The sequence below is a fragment of the Lynx rufus genome, unplaced genomic scaffold, assembly GCF_022079265.1.
Source record: "Lynx rufus isolate CCGP_SWC_20201006 ecotype Redwood Valley unplaced genomic scaffold, mLynRuf1.p SCAF_6, whole genome shotgun sequence".
Classification (NCBI taxonomy): Eukaryota; Metazoa; Chordata; class Mammalia; order Carnivora; family Felidae; genus Lynx; species Lynx rufus.
Window position 1 is genome coordinate 9,522,881 of NW_025814878.1, and position 12,606 is coordinate 9,535,486.

The 12,606-nt window shown below is 42.8% G+C and overlaps 1 protein-coding gene across 1 annotated transcript in view; it reads right to left on the bottom strand.

Moving 5' to 3' along the window:
* The window catches only part of CCDC170 (coiled-coil domain containing 170), a 62,590-nt gene that overhangs the window by 15,014 nt on the left and 34,970 nt on the right, over window positions 1-12,606 (bottom strand). Inside the window, exons 8-9 of the mRNA XM_047102230.1 lie at window positions 7,596-7,769; window positions 4,978-5,220 (exon numbers count right to left, since the gene is read on the bottom strand). Of these exons, the coding sequence (XP_046958186.1) occupies window positions 4,978-5,220; window positions 7,596-7,769 (417 nt within the window). The remainder of the gene's footprint in view (window positions 1-4,977; window positions 5,221-7,595; window positions 7,770-12,606) is intronic.

A 12,606-nucleotide genomic window follows, 5' to 3' on the forward strand; every position in this document is an offset into this window, starting at 1 on the left:
ATGAGGACTTTAAGAGACAAAACAGATGAACGTTGGGAAGGAAAGCAAAAATAATATAAAAGCGGGGAGGGGGACAAAACACAAGAGAGACTCTTAAATATGGAGAACAAACAGAGGGTTACTGGAGGGGTTGTGGGAGGGGGGATGGGCCAAATGGGTAAGGGGCATTAAGGAATCTACTCCTGAAATCATTGTTGCACTGTATGCTAACTTGGATGTAAATTTTTTTTTAAATTTTAAAAAGAAAAATATGGATTAATAATGTCGAAGAGTTGGGGACAACTATGAATACCACTTTCACAGGGTCTTCTGTCGTAGGAAGGAGAGTATGACTATTACTGCTGTACTTACTACTCATCTTTATTGTGTGGGACAAATGCAGTACAGAATCCAAAAATGTAGGAAACCGTGCCATTTGATTTTGGACTTTACCAAGACCAGAGACTAACCCTACCTTGTCTTTTGCATTAATAATTAGAGAACAAAAATAAATGTGAATAAAACATATAAAATGACCAAAAAAAAAAAAAAAAAAGGATTTGCCACAACAGGAAGACATCAATAAAACCAACACAGGGGCCCCCGGGTGGCTCAGTCAGTTGAACGTCTGACTTCAGCTCAGGTCATGATCTCACGATCCACAGGTTCAAGCCCCGTGTCAGGCTCAGTGCCGACAGGTCAGAACCTGAAACCTGCTTTGGATTCTGTGTCTCCCTCTCTCTGACCGTCCCCCGCTTGTGCTCTCCCTCCATCTCTTAAAAATGAATACACATTAAAAAAAATTAATTAAAAAAAATTTTTAATTAAAAAAAACAAAACAAATATTGTACAACTTATTGTGAGGAGCACTGAATAGTGTATAGGATTGTTGATCACTGTATTGTACACCTGAAACTAATGTGACACTGTATGTTAATTACAGTGGAATTTAAAAAAATGTTTAAAGAAGAAAAAGTCACTATACAATAAACACAAAACAGCATTGCTAGGTACTATTTCTTGTGCTCAGCACTGAGCTTAAGGCTTATTCTTTGCTTGAAAAGCAGACCAGCAAATGTTCTAGAGGCATAAAAACATAATAACCTCTAATTAAGATTTTCTCCTTGATGGGGAAAGAATTGAAAGAAAAATTAAAGGGAATCCATCTTTCACTTCAAAGTGAACATTACATAGTGCCACCTAGAAGCATTTCACACGCCACAGGGGGTACATGCCCCACGCTTGAAAACGTTGCTTTATACCACAGACACAGGAATAGAAAATCGTTCGATCAGACACTACCCCAGAACCACCTGTGGCATAATCCTACCAGCCAAAGAGCAAAACTTAATTACAGAAATCAGGCTTGCTTGTGAAAGGCTAAGTGGAAAGACCACTTGCAGATAATTACAATAATCCAGGTGACATATGGTGCAGAGCTGAGGCAGAGGTCGTTGAGACCAGACGGGAACGTCCTCTATAGACACAGGACTCAATTTCCACTGGCTGTTTTCCAGCTTCTGCTACAGCAAGTGTGGGCTACTCTCTCCCCAACACCGTTTCCGATACACGGGGTTGTCTCAGCTAGGGGTCCCAGCCCTACTGCCAATACCCTTAGCCTGGAAGATGCCCTCCTCGGACCCACGGCCCCAGTGGGCCCCCACACTGCCATTAGCCAGGAAGTGCCCCACCTCTAAAACCACTCATCACTCACTCTCACCCAGCGGGTGCTGGGCCCCATTCCTGGGTGTCACCGATGGGGAATCCCTTGTCCCATCATCACGTCCTCTGTTGCTAGACTGAGCGCTGCCGTGCTCCGTGTAAGCCAACCTTATTCAGCCTCCTGAGTTATGGTAATTCTGAAGGCGCAGAGTATAACTGCCACCCATCAGCAGTGACAAAATTAGCTAAAATGGCAACTAATTGTTGTACCATGTTTTATAGAATATTCATTCGCCACATTATTATATTTTAGCTTTACAGTATCTGGAAACACGCATCAAGGTAGCTGGAACCCGCAGGTTAATGTCAGAGTCCTGACATTAGGGCCCAGCCGGCTTCATTCAGAGATGGAGTCTCAGTTCTTGGAAACTGGAAAAAGCAGGGCAGGCCTCTAGTATCAAGGGAAGCAAGGGTCTCTGAGGTTATAAGGAGATGGGCGGAGTAGAAAGAACAGAGCGGCAACCCAATTATGGGGAACAGTTGCTCCGATGTGAGCCGCAGAAGCAATGCACATTTCAGAACTAGGTTAGCAGGAAAATAAACCGCGAGGTTGCATCAATCCTGACTTGTTAAATTAAGTTTCGTAATTTCTCCTGAGGACAGAAAACCGCACTCTATGAGACGGGGAAAATTTGTTGGTAGGAACCAGATGTCCTCAGCTGTAGGGCGGAGGGGACTGGGGACAGGAGGCCGGGCGGCTCACCTGCAGCTACCAGCATCACCACACATGGTTTCAGAAACACAGTGGTGGTCTTATTAGGACATCCTCACTTGAGTCCTTCCTCTAGGCAGCCAGCATGCCTCAGCTTCCTCGGTGTCACTCCCCCTTAGTTGTCCTTAGGAATCACCCAGACTGCTCCACATTCTCTTCTCCTCTGGCTTTGTGGAGTTCAGCAAGCTCGGCGTATGAAAATCCCCAGTGCGGGGCGCCTGGGTGGCTCAATCAGTTAAGCATTGGACTTTGGCTCGGGCCACGATCCCACGGTTTGTGAGTCCGAACCCTGCTTCGGGTGAGACCCCCCTTCTCTCCCTCTCTCTTCAGCTCTCTCTCCCTCTCTCTCTGCCCCTTGCTCACTTGCCCCCTCTCAAAACAAAACAAAACAAAAAGCAAAAAAAGAGTGCTGTTTACCCTTTCCTCATATCACAGATTTCTCTGAAGAATTTGAACTATTCCACCGAAACACGCTTATAATGAAACATGTCCCTTTCCAGATGACGGAATTCATCCCCCTGTTTTGAAATCCAGGTTCACTTTATTTATCATTCCTAGTCTGTGTTTTGGTACCTGAATGTTTAACACCAATTATAGGATCCATCCTCATCTTTCCTTCAACACGAGGAAGCCAATGAATAGAAAAGAATCTTCTTAGGCCCAAAGTCAGAGGTATAGCAATAATAGTAGCAAAGACATAGTAACTTCTTTCTTTTTTTTTTCAAGTTAGTTACCACACAGTGTAGTCTTGGCTTCAGGAGTAGAACCCAGTGATTCATCTCTTACGTACAACACCCAGTGCTCACCCCGAAAGTACCCTCCTTAATGCCCGTCACCCATTTAACCCAACCCCCACCCCCAGCAATTCTCAGTTTGTTCTCTGTATTTAAGAATCTCTTACGGTTTTTGCCTTAATAACTTCTAATTAAGATTTTCTCCTTGACAATGGAAGAATTGAAAGAAAAATTAAAGGGAATCCATTTTCCACTTCAGGGCTCAACATTATATAATGCCCCATGAGACACCACCTAGAAACACTCTGTATCCACCACAGGACATTTGTAAAACCTGGTTTTATGACACTGATGCTGCCTCAGCACTCCTGCCGCTTCCAGCCAGGGCAGAAGCAATGGCATGCTGACTTCAGGGGTTCTACCCCCACCCCAGCACACACACCCCCCAAAGATAAGTCTCAAGGTGTGAGGGGGTGTGGGAGATGCTTACCTTGATATTTGCTCCCCAGCCTTTGTACCCCATCAGATGCCTTCCCTTGCTTCCTGCTTCCCTTATTTTTAAATATGTTCCCTCCCCTGGGCTGTGTCTGCCCTGTTTTTTTTTCCTCTGGGGAAAAAAGCCTCAATTTAGAAAGGTTTCAGGAGAGGGGCGCCTGGGTGGCTGTCTGTTAAGCGTCTGACTTCAGCTCAGGTCATGATCTCATAGTTAGTGGGTTTGAGCCCTGCATTGGGCTCTGTGCTGACAGCTCAGAGCCTGGAGCCTGCTTCAGATTCTGTGTTTCCCTCTCTCTTTGCCCCTCCCCACTCGCACTCTGTCTCTGTCTCTTGAAAATAAATAAATGTTAAATTAAAAAAGAAAGGTTTCAGGAGAAAAGAGCTAATGACTCAGAAGAAAAAAAAAAACATACAGTAGGAAATATTTCCTAAAATATTGTCCCCACTACATATATTGAAGTGTTAGCTTAATTCCAGATTCCTTTTCCCTGCTGGTCTGTTTCCAGATTCAGAAACATTCCAGAAGTCCATTACAGAGCACTCATCTGTAAAGAGCGAGGACATTATTCTCATCTGTATTCATGACACGCATTTCTGCCAGAAAGGATATGTGCATATGAAGTTACATATTCTTTCCAGTGGCACACATACATGACATTTAAAGATTTTGATTAAATTCTTTTATGTTTTAATTCCTTTCTTCTCTGTAGCCATTAGAAGTTGAACCCTCCAAATCCAGGAAGCACACTGCCCCAGTCAGGGACCCTTCCTCACTTCTGGGTACACGGACGGCATCTCCAGGCCATGGGACACAATGCTGGCTGACTTCTCAGTGAAGAGCTGTGCTCATTTTCTCATTTCTTGCTAAGCAGATTCCCGCGTGATAAACCCCTGATCCCAAATATCATAGTCACCCACACTTGGAAGAAATGTTTATATTTTCTGTACTTAACATCACCTTTTTTTTCTTTTAATTCCAACGTAATTAACATCCGGTATTATATTAATTTCAGTACAGTGATTCCATACATCCCTACGTCACTCAGGGCTCATCAAGATAAGTGTCCTCTTAATCTCCGTCACCTCCATCACCCTTTTTTGATGGGCTTTTCACACGGCAACTATGGCTCCATTCCAAGCATTGAAGAGATGCTAAATTGGCCTACTACGCTGATTTTGCGTACTATTTGCATTTTTCCCACAACTCCAGAAGACCACAGAAAGCCCTTATCTCCTTTTCTTTTCCGGCGTGCCTGTTACAAGACTGCCACCCTTTCACATAAACCTCAATGGCAACGTGCAAAAATCAACAAGGGAATGAAGATGGGCACTTGCCTTAAGCTCATGGGTGTCAGCCAGCTGGGCTTTGAGCTCCGTGTTCGATTCTCGACACACACTCAGCTCCTTCTGCAGCCTCTCCACCTTCTTTTGCAACTTCCTTAGGGTGAGATTGGCCTCGTCCCTCTCTACCGCCAAGGCCGAACGCACCTGCTTCTCCTGCTCCAACTGGGCAATTTTCTGCCGGAGAAGGTTCACATGCAGTTCTTTGCTCTCCAGTCTTTCTTTCTGAGTCTTGAGCTGATGTGACACAAACGGGGATCTTTTTTTTTTTTTTTTAAATAATCACCGAGCAGTCAGTAAATATAAACGAATTACTCAGATAACGTTGATCTTTATCTGCACTTCAATTAGACTCATCTATAAACCCTCAGAAAAGGTTATTGGATTCCTTTTCTTGATTGCATTTTTTTATTCCTGGTTTTCCAAGAACTAATTCTGTAGCTGCAAAGCATGAGACAAAAGAGCCACAGAAAATGCACAGAGAAGTAGGCTTTCCACCTCTGATTCCCTCCAACATTACGTACACCATAACAGACATGTACAATTACTTTCAAAGCTACGAACATGGGCTTATCAAGGTCAGAATAGGGTAGAGAGACAACATCCTCTCTACCACCCCCTGGCACTGGTCTTTGCTAAAAGAAAATAGAGTGCATGTTAGCACCAAAAACCGAGACTGAGTAATTTCAATCCCTTGGAACCAGACCGAGTGATGCCAAACATGAGAGTTGTTATCTTTTTAAAGTAAGTTATATCAGGGAGCATTTAAAGAAAGCTGTGCTTATATGTTTAAAATCTTTGAAATGGAAAGGACTTCAAGAAGGTTCCAGTTCACTGGTGTCTTTATCATCTGCCTGGCCTATACCGGCCACAAACCAAGCAGAGAACAAATTCTTCAAACAGCACTAATTACTGACAATCAAACTTGATGAAGGAATTTATAATGGATTTTAGAAAAAGATTATGGCCTCTAAAGGGGGAAAAGAAATCCTCCTGGACTGTGATGTCACAATTAGTGAGGAGAATATTAAGTACAGAAACCTCTTACATCTGTTGCACACATTGGGGATTGGAATCGTGCAGAATTCTAGAATGTTAGAGCTGAGGACCGTCACATTTTCCGTAATTATGTACTCTGCACTTCTCAGAGGTGTGAAGGACAGACTGAAATGCAGCCCTGTGTATCTTGTCTAACGACGGTGGCAGCGTCCATAGCCAGATCCATTCTTAACAAAGCCCGTTTCGTGTCTCTCTAGCCAAACTCCCTTCCTCGAGCTTCTTCATGTCAAATTCCCCTCGACTGCACAATGACCCTGGTGAGTCCTGTGCAGCTGGTAATTTCAATTATTATACAATATGTCAGAAGGAACGATGTTGGAGATCGGGGGGAAAATCAATTATCTGAGGAGACCTTCAGAAAGAACTGTAGCTCAGTTTAATGTCTCTGACAGTCACAGGGGTTATCTGCTGTCTTTTATAAAGTATTCCTCAAAATCTAGTATATGGAGAAGAGATCAAATGTGAATATAGCTCAGTCTATGAGCCAAGAGTTTAAAAAATGGGTCTTGTTAAAAATAAACAACCTCATGAGGTAGATATCATTCCCATCTTAAATATGAGGAAATAGAGACAGAGAGGCATGTAATTTGTCCAAGGTCACACAGCTTGGTGGAACCAAACTGGAATCCCAGATGTGACCCATGACACAGCCTGTACACTATAATTCCACCACAGAATTTTCTCCTAAGAACTATTATAAGAACACATCTGTGTTTTGCTCTTTCTTTCACCAATGCCAATAATTATATAACTAATAATTATATTTTTATCCTTTTCATCTACTCATTCATTTATTTAGTCTAAACTGTTTTTAATTCTTCCTTTGAGTCAATGAAAAGTAAATGCTTCTCCTCGCTTTTCTCTCCAGTGCCAGAGAGTTTATCAACTCGGAGACTGCTAGATATTCCCAAGTTCTCCTCATCTCCCTTAATAATAGAATCAGTGAGTTTCGTAGGTAGGCAAGTGGTTACCTAGGGAAAGGACTACAGTGTCCAGCTTCCCTTGAATTAATTTCGGTCATCAGAATCATGGGACATAAACACAAGTTCACGTGGCAAATTCTGGAAGCCTCCATCAAAAGACAGCTCACACATGCTCTTTGCATCCCTCTTCTTCGTCCCTTCCTTCTCCAAACTTCTGTCTGGAACCCATAGGTACCATTTTGAACCATAAAGATATGAACCACCCTAGGGATGGGAGATTAATGAGCTGAAATGAGCCTGGCTCCTGGAAAACTTCACAGAGCAGACTGGCCACACTCACCCTGAGCGGTCTACTTCTAGAAACTTATGGGGGTGGGGGTGGGGGTGGGGAGGAAGCACATCCAGTCATATAAGCCACCATTATTTTGGGTCTCTATGACTTACAGTCAAACATAACCTTAGGTGATAAACTTACCATCCCTCAGACTTGAAACAGAGACTCAAATTATAAATACATATTTATGTTTCCTAACCACAGTGATGAATACAAGGGGAAGTGAACTATTTTTCAATATTTAAGTGTCTCAGCAATTCTTTCTCTCAACACTAGCAAGTTTCAGTATCCCCTACCTTTCTCTGTAAATTGTGAGCGATAGTCTTGTTTTTAATGACTGCGTTGCTCTCGAGGCGGACCAGCTGCTCTGTGCGAGCTAAGACTACATCCAGGCGCATGTCAAAGCCAAGTTCAGCAGCCATCTGGTCCAGTTTCATTTTCTCTGAGAGCTGATCCAGAAATTTAAGATACTAAACCCAAGAACAAAAATGAAAATGAGACACAAAAACAAAGTTAACAGGTGATCTCACAGACTCCTTCTCTTTCTCCCAAACTTACAGATAGGTCTCATTAAACCCAGGATGGAGCCCGACCCCTGACCCCAGTGTTTGGTAATGAATTCCAGAACCACCTTGCCAGCTCCCTGCCCTGCTTCCTGTCCAAATTCACTTGACTCTCGTGGTCAGTGATCTTGATGTTCAACGTAACATGAGACACTCTTCTCAACCCTGCCATGTGACAAATCTGGCATCCTCCGGACAACATCTGCATCTCTCTGCTTTGGCGACAGGCTGCTGTCCCTTCCAGGCTAATCCAGCTTCTGGGATCTACTCATCCACAAACCTTCCATGGCAACTTTTCCATCCTAAGTGGGCCCTGGCCTCAAATGTGGAAAAAAAACAGGACAACAGTGGCCACTTTACTCCCCTTGGATTCTACAGATCACTCCAAAATCAAAGCTCTCCATACAAACACACTTGGACAACGTTTTTGCTTTTTTTTTTTAAACTTAAATTCCTATACCAAAAAAATGTCTTAAAGAGTTTTTAATGTAACATAGTTTAAGGAACAATATTGTAAAACACAGCCGTATCAATGAAGTCAAGGTTCATTTTTTAACAGGTGAATGTTACAAAATTGTTCCAGGATCTTTCTCCACTTGATTTCTTTATTTTTCTTCCAAGTTTTTATTTAAATTCCAGTTAGTTAACATACAGTGTAATACTAGTTTCATATGTACAATTTAGTGCCTCAACAGTTACATACGATGCCCAGTGCTCAATACGACAAGTGCACTCCTTAATCCCCATCACCTATTTAACTCACCCCCCCACACACCTCCCCTCTGGTAACCATCAGTTTGTTCTCTAAATTAAGAGTCTGTTTCTTGGTTTTCCTTCTTGCCTTTCCCACTATGTTCATTTGTTTTATTTCTTAAATTCCACATATGGAGTGAAACCATATGGTATTTGTCTTTCTCTGACTTACTTCTCTTAGCGTAATACTCTTGAGCTCCATCCATGTCGTTACAAATGGCAAGATTTCATTCTTTTTTATGGCTGAGTAGTATTTATTTATTTATTTATTTATTTATTTTACACACACACACACACACACACACACACACACACACTCACACACACCACAATTTCTTTATCACTTCATCAGTCAATGGACATTTGGGCTCTTTCCATGATTCGGCTATTGTTGATAACGTCGCTAAAACATCAGGGTGCATGTAGCCCTTGAATTCAGTATTTTTTTTTATATCCTCCAAGTGGAGGATGGAGTGAACCAATCAATGAACTTTCTGTATCATCACTTCATGATTTGGGTTCTGTCTTTGAAACTTTCTTCCCACTGCAATAAGTCTTCATCTATCTGACATTCTGAGGCGACTATATGTTTAAATAAGTATGATTCCTGGGTGACTGAAGCATGCCAGTATTAAAGCCCAGAACTATCGATACTTTTAGTCATCGAGATGAAATTATTTGTAAGTGAGTACTTTCAAATTTTGTTGAGTGGCATACCTACAATGTAATCTCTTCTTTGTAAGGCACGGTCACAGGAAGTACTGCTTATCTGCTGTGCTACACGGTGGTAGGTTGCTGTCTTGGGCTACAAGACCAAGACCAGAAGCTACTTTTGTTTCCACATCACCAGTTTCTCACTTCTTCATGCTGTGTCAGCACTCCCCTTGGAATTATTCATTTTGAAGGTATGGATGAAAGTAAAAATAATTGCTATTGTTTGTTTTGTAAATAAAATAGAACCAGGACCCTCCATGTGGAAGCATAAAGTCTCTCTTGCTACGTCTACATGTGACCCATCCACGTAGCATGCCAGGATCTACAACCGGCAAAATGGGATAAGGACAGGACCAAGCCACACCCCACATAGCAAGGGCCCGTTTCAAAGATCTCGGCTATGCCTCAAAAGGGTAGGGTCACTGGAGGGATTTCCTGGACAACTTATTTCTTTGAATCACAGTTTAGCATAAATATATTCTATTCTGTGTGCACCTCAATTACCTATATTTAAACTTAAACTCTGTACAACTTTGCTTTTCACTTTTACATGCCTGTCATCCGTACTAGGACGTGCAGTTCAGAGGTGGTGATCTACGGAATATTCGCCACAGAGGAATCCATTTACATAATTTGCTTTCGTAACTGAGAGTTCTTTTGGCACAAGCTCAGCGAAAATTAATGAGTCATTACAATGAAAAATAAAAAGGGAAGAGACACCAGTCTACCTAAAATTCTTGCTTTTTAGATCTTTCTTCACAATTTAAATACTATTTATTGACTCTTCCCTAATTGCTGGAGAAACCAAGAAAAAAGAAAAAAAAAAGATTTCCTCTGATCTCAAGAAGCTTGGAGTTGACTGGAGAAGACGGAAGACATTAGGTCAGTAAGTGCTGTGACAGACACACGCACATGTTGCATGAAGGAAAACTAAGTCTCTAAGGAAGGGGAAGGAGGAAGTGACATTGGAACTGAGTCTTCAAGGGACAGCTATTACCAGGTGAAGAAGGTAAGGAGAACTTTTTCTCGGAGAGAACAGCAACATGTAATATAGGATCCCAATTTTTTTTTTTTTTTTTTTTTTTGGCCATCCAATTGTTTTTTATAAATTTGAATGTGGATGTCTTCAGGCTCAGAGATCAATCACCACACACCCTTGCAGGGCCCTGTTAGTCCCCTGAAGCCTGGAGTTTGCCACCGTAGGCTGGAGGGATTACGGGTGATGGAAAGCCTGGAGAGGGGATCTGGCCAGGTCACAGAATGCTTAGCCATGGAAAGAAGAAATCTGTAGCTGAGCCTGAAGGCCATAGAGAGCCCCTGGCCAATTTTAAGAAAAATTGGACACACATTTTATTAAGACCTCCCTGGCAGCAGTGGGGAGCTGTTGGAAGGTTGTTTGGACAGTCCATACAAATGATTATAATGTTTGGAGTCAGAGCACTGCCGCTAAATATAGAGATGGGGGGGTGACATTTGAGATATGTTAAGGAGATGGAATTTACAGTGTTTAGGAATTGGTTAAGAAGAGGGAAGCATTAAGAATGACCCTGGGGCTTTTGTCTCAGGTGGCTGGAGGCAGATTACGTCATCATCCCTGAGGCAGGAGGGGGCAAATTTGTAGAGAGGTGATCATTTCCATTTTGAAAATGATTAGTGCAATGTGTTCATGGGACATCTAGGTAGATAGCCCAGCAGTCAGATTTCTTCCAATTTAACACATTATACTCAGGTGCAACATTTCCTTTCAAACTCAAATTTTCAGTCAACACATCTTTTTCAGATACTCTTCACCCTCCCAAATTTGTCAAATCTACACCTTCATTCATAACCCCACTACCTGGTCCAAATCTTTATTACCTACTGTTCTATTCTATTCTAATTATCTAGTCTAACAATCCCCTAGCCGGGCTCCCTACCTTTCATCTCTAGGCCCTCAAAGCCAGTCTGCCTTCGGAGAAATCTTTTCTTTTATTCAAAAGCCTTCTATGGCTTCCCATTGTCTACAGGATAAAGCCTTGGGCAACTAGCCTTCCCTATCTCAATTATTCCTACACGTCTCCAGAGCCACCTCACGCCTCTGGACTCACCAGGCACCATGTTCGGTCTCCCTGTGCCTCACTGGTCTCCTGAGCAGGTCACAGCAGGTCACAACAGGTCACACCTCCACTCCTTCCTTCCTCCTACTGTTCTGGATACTGTGAATCCCTTCCCCCACCTCTTCTGCCTGACAAATTCCTACTCATTCTTTAAAGCCTCTCGTGATGCTACCTCCTGTGTGAAGATGGCTCATTTCCTCACTCACAGAAACAGGAAACTTTATCCAACTTCCTGTTGAATTTTATACTTCCCTCCATTAATTAACTCTTGTGTTCTCATTTACCTGTGTCATCCACTTAAACTAGGATTTCCCACAGACCTCTTACGTGTCTTTGCCTATCCAACCCTCCATGCAGGCATGATGCTTCCTTGGCTTTCCGAAGTGCTGAAAAATGGGGATGAATGTGTTTCCAGAATATTGTTTTTAACCTAAGCGTATTTATTTTTCATGCCAAATCCAATCCCAATCCCATTTCTTTTTTTCTCTCTCTCTTTTTTTTTCCTCCTGTGACTCACAACCATGTACCTTCCCCTTCCAGCCAATAAAATCTTCCTTCAGTCGTCTTGCTTCATGCCTCTTTTCTCTCTGGTCGCCAGACTTCCTAAGAATCTACTTCTACACTCAAACCTTTCCTCCGCACTCACCCCTCAGCCCGGAGCAAACTAGCTTCTGCTCTCCACCAGTCTAACTGCCTCTGGACGGTCACAGATGGTCTCCCCACGGTCAAGTCATAAGTGGGGGCCCCTTCTCATTGTACTCTCCTTCTCTCACACAGGGTTATCGCCATTAGCATTCCCGAGTCTGTCCCTGCTGTGACTTCAGCTTCACTGTGACATCGCGTCATCTTTCTAAAACACCGCAATGCTCAAAATCACTTACTACACTTAATACTCTACAGAAGCTAGAATAAAGAATCTTCATCGTCCAAACCATGCTAGTCTTCTCTCCTGCCACAACCCCATCCGGAATGCTGTGTTCCAGCCACACTGGAACAATCGCTCCACACTATGACTACACTATGCACTTAGGAGCTTTCACGCCTTTGCTCGCACTGTTTCCCCTACAGTATCCGCACCCTCGCTCCTCTAAAATCCTACTTATCCTTCAAGGGTGAACTCCATTGCCCTCTCCCCTGTAAAAATCCTCCTCTTATCCAGAAGTTATCATTCCCTTCACTGA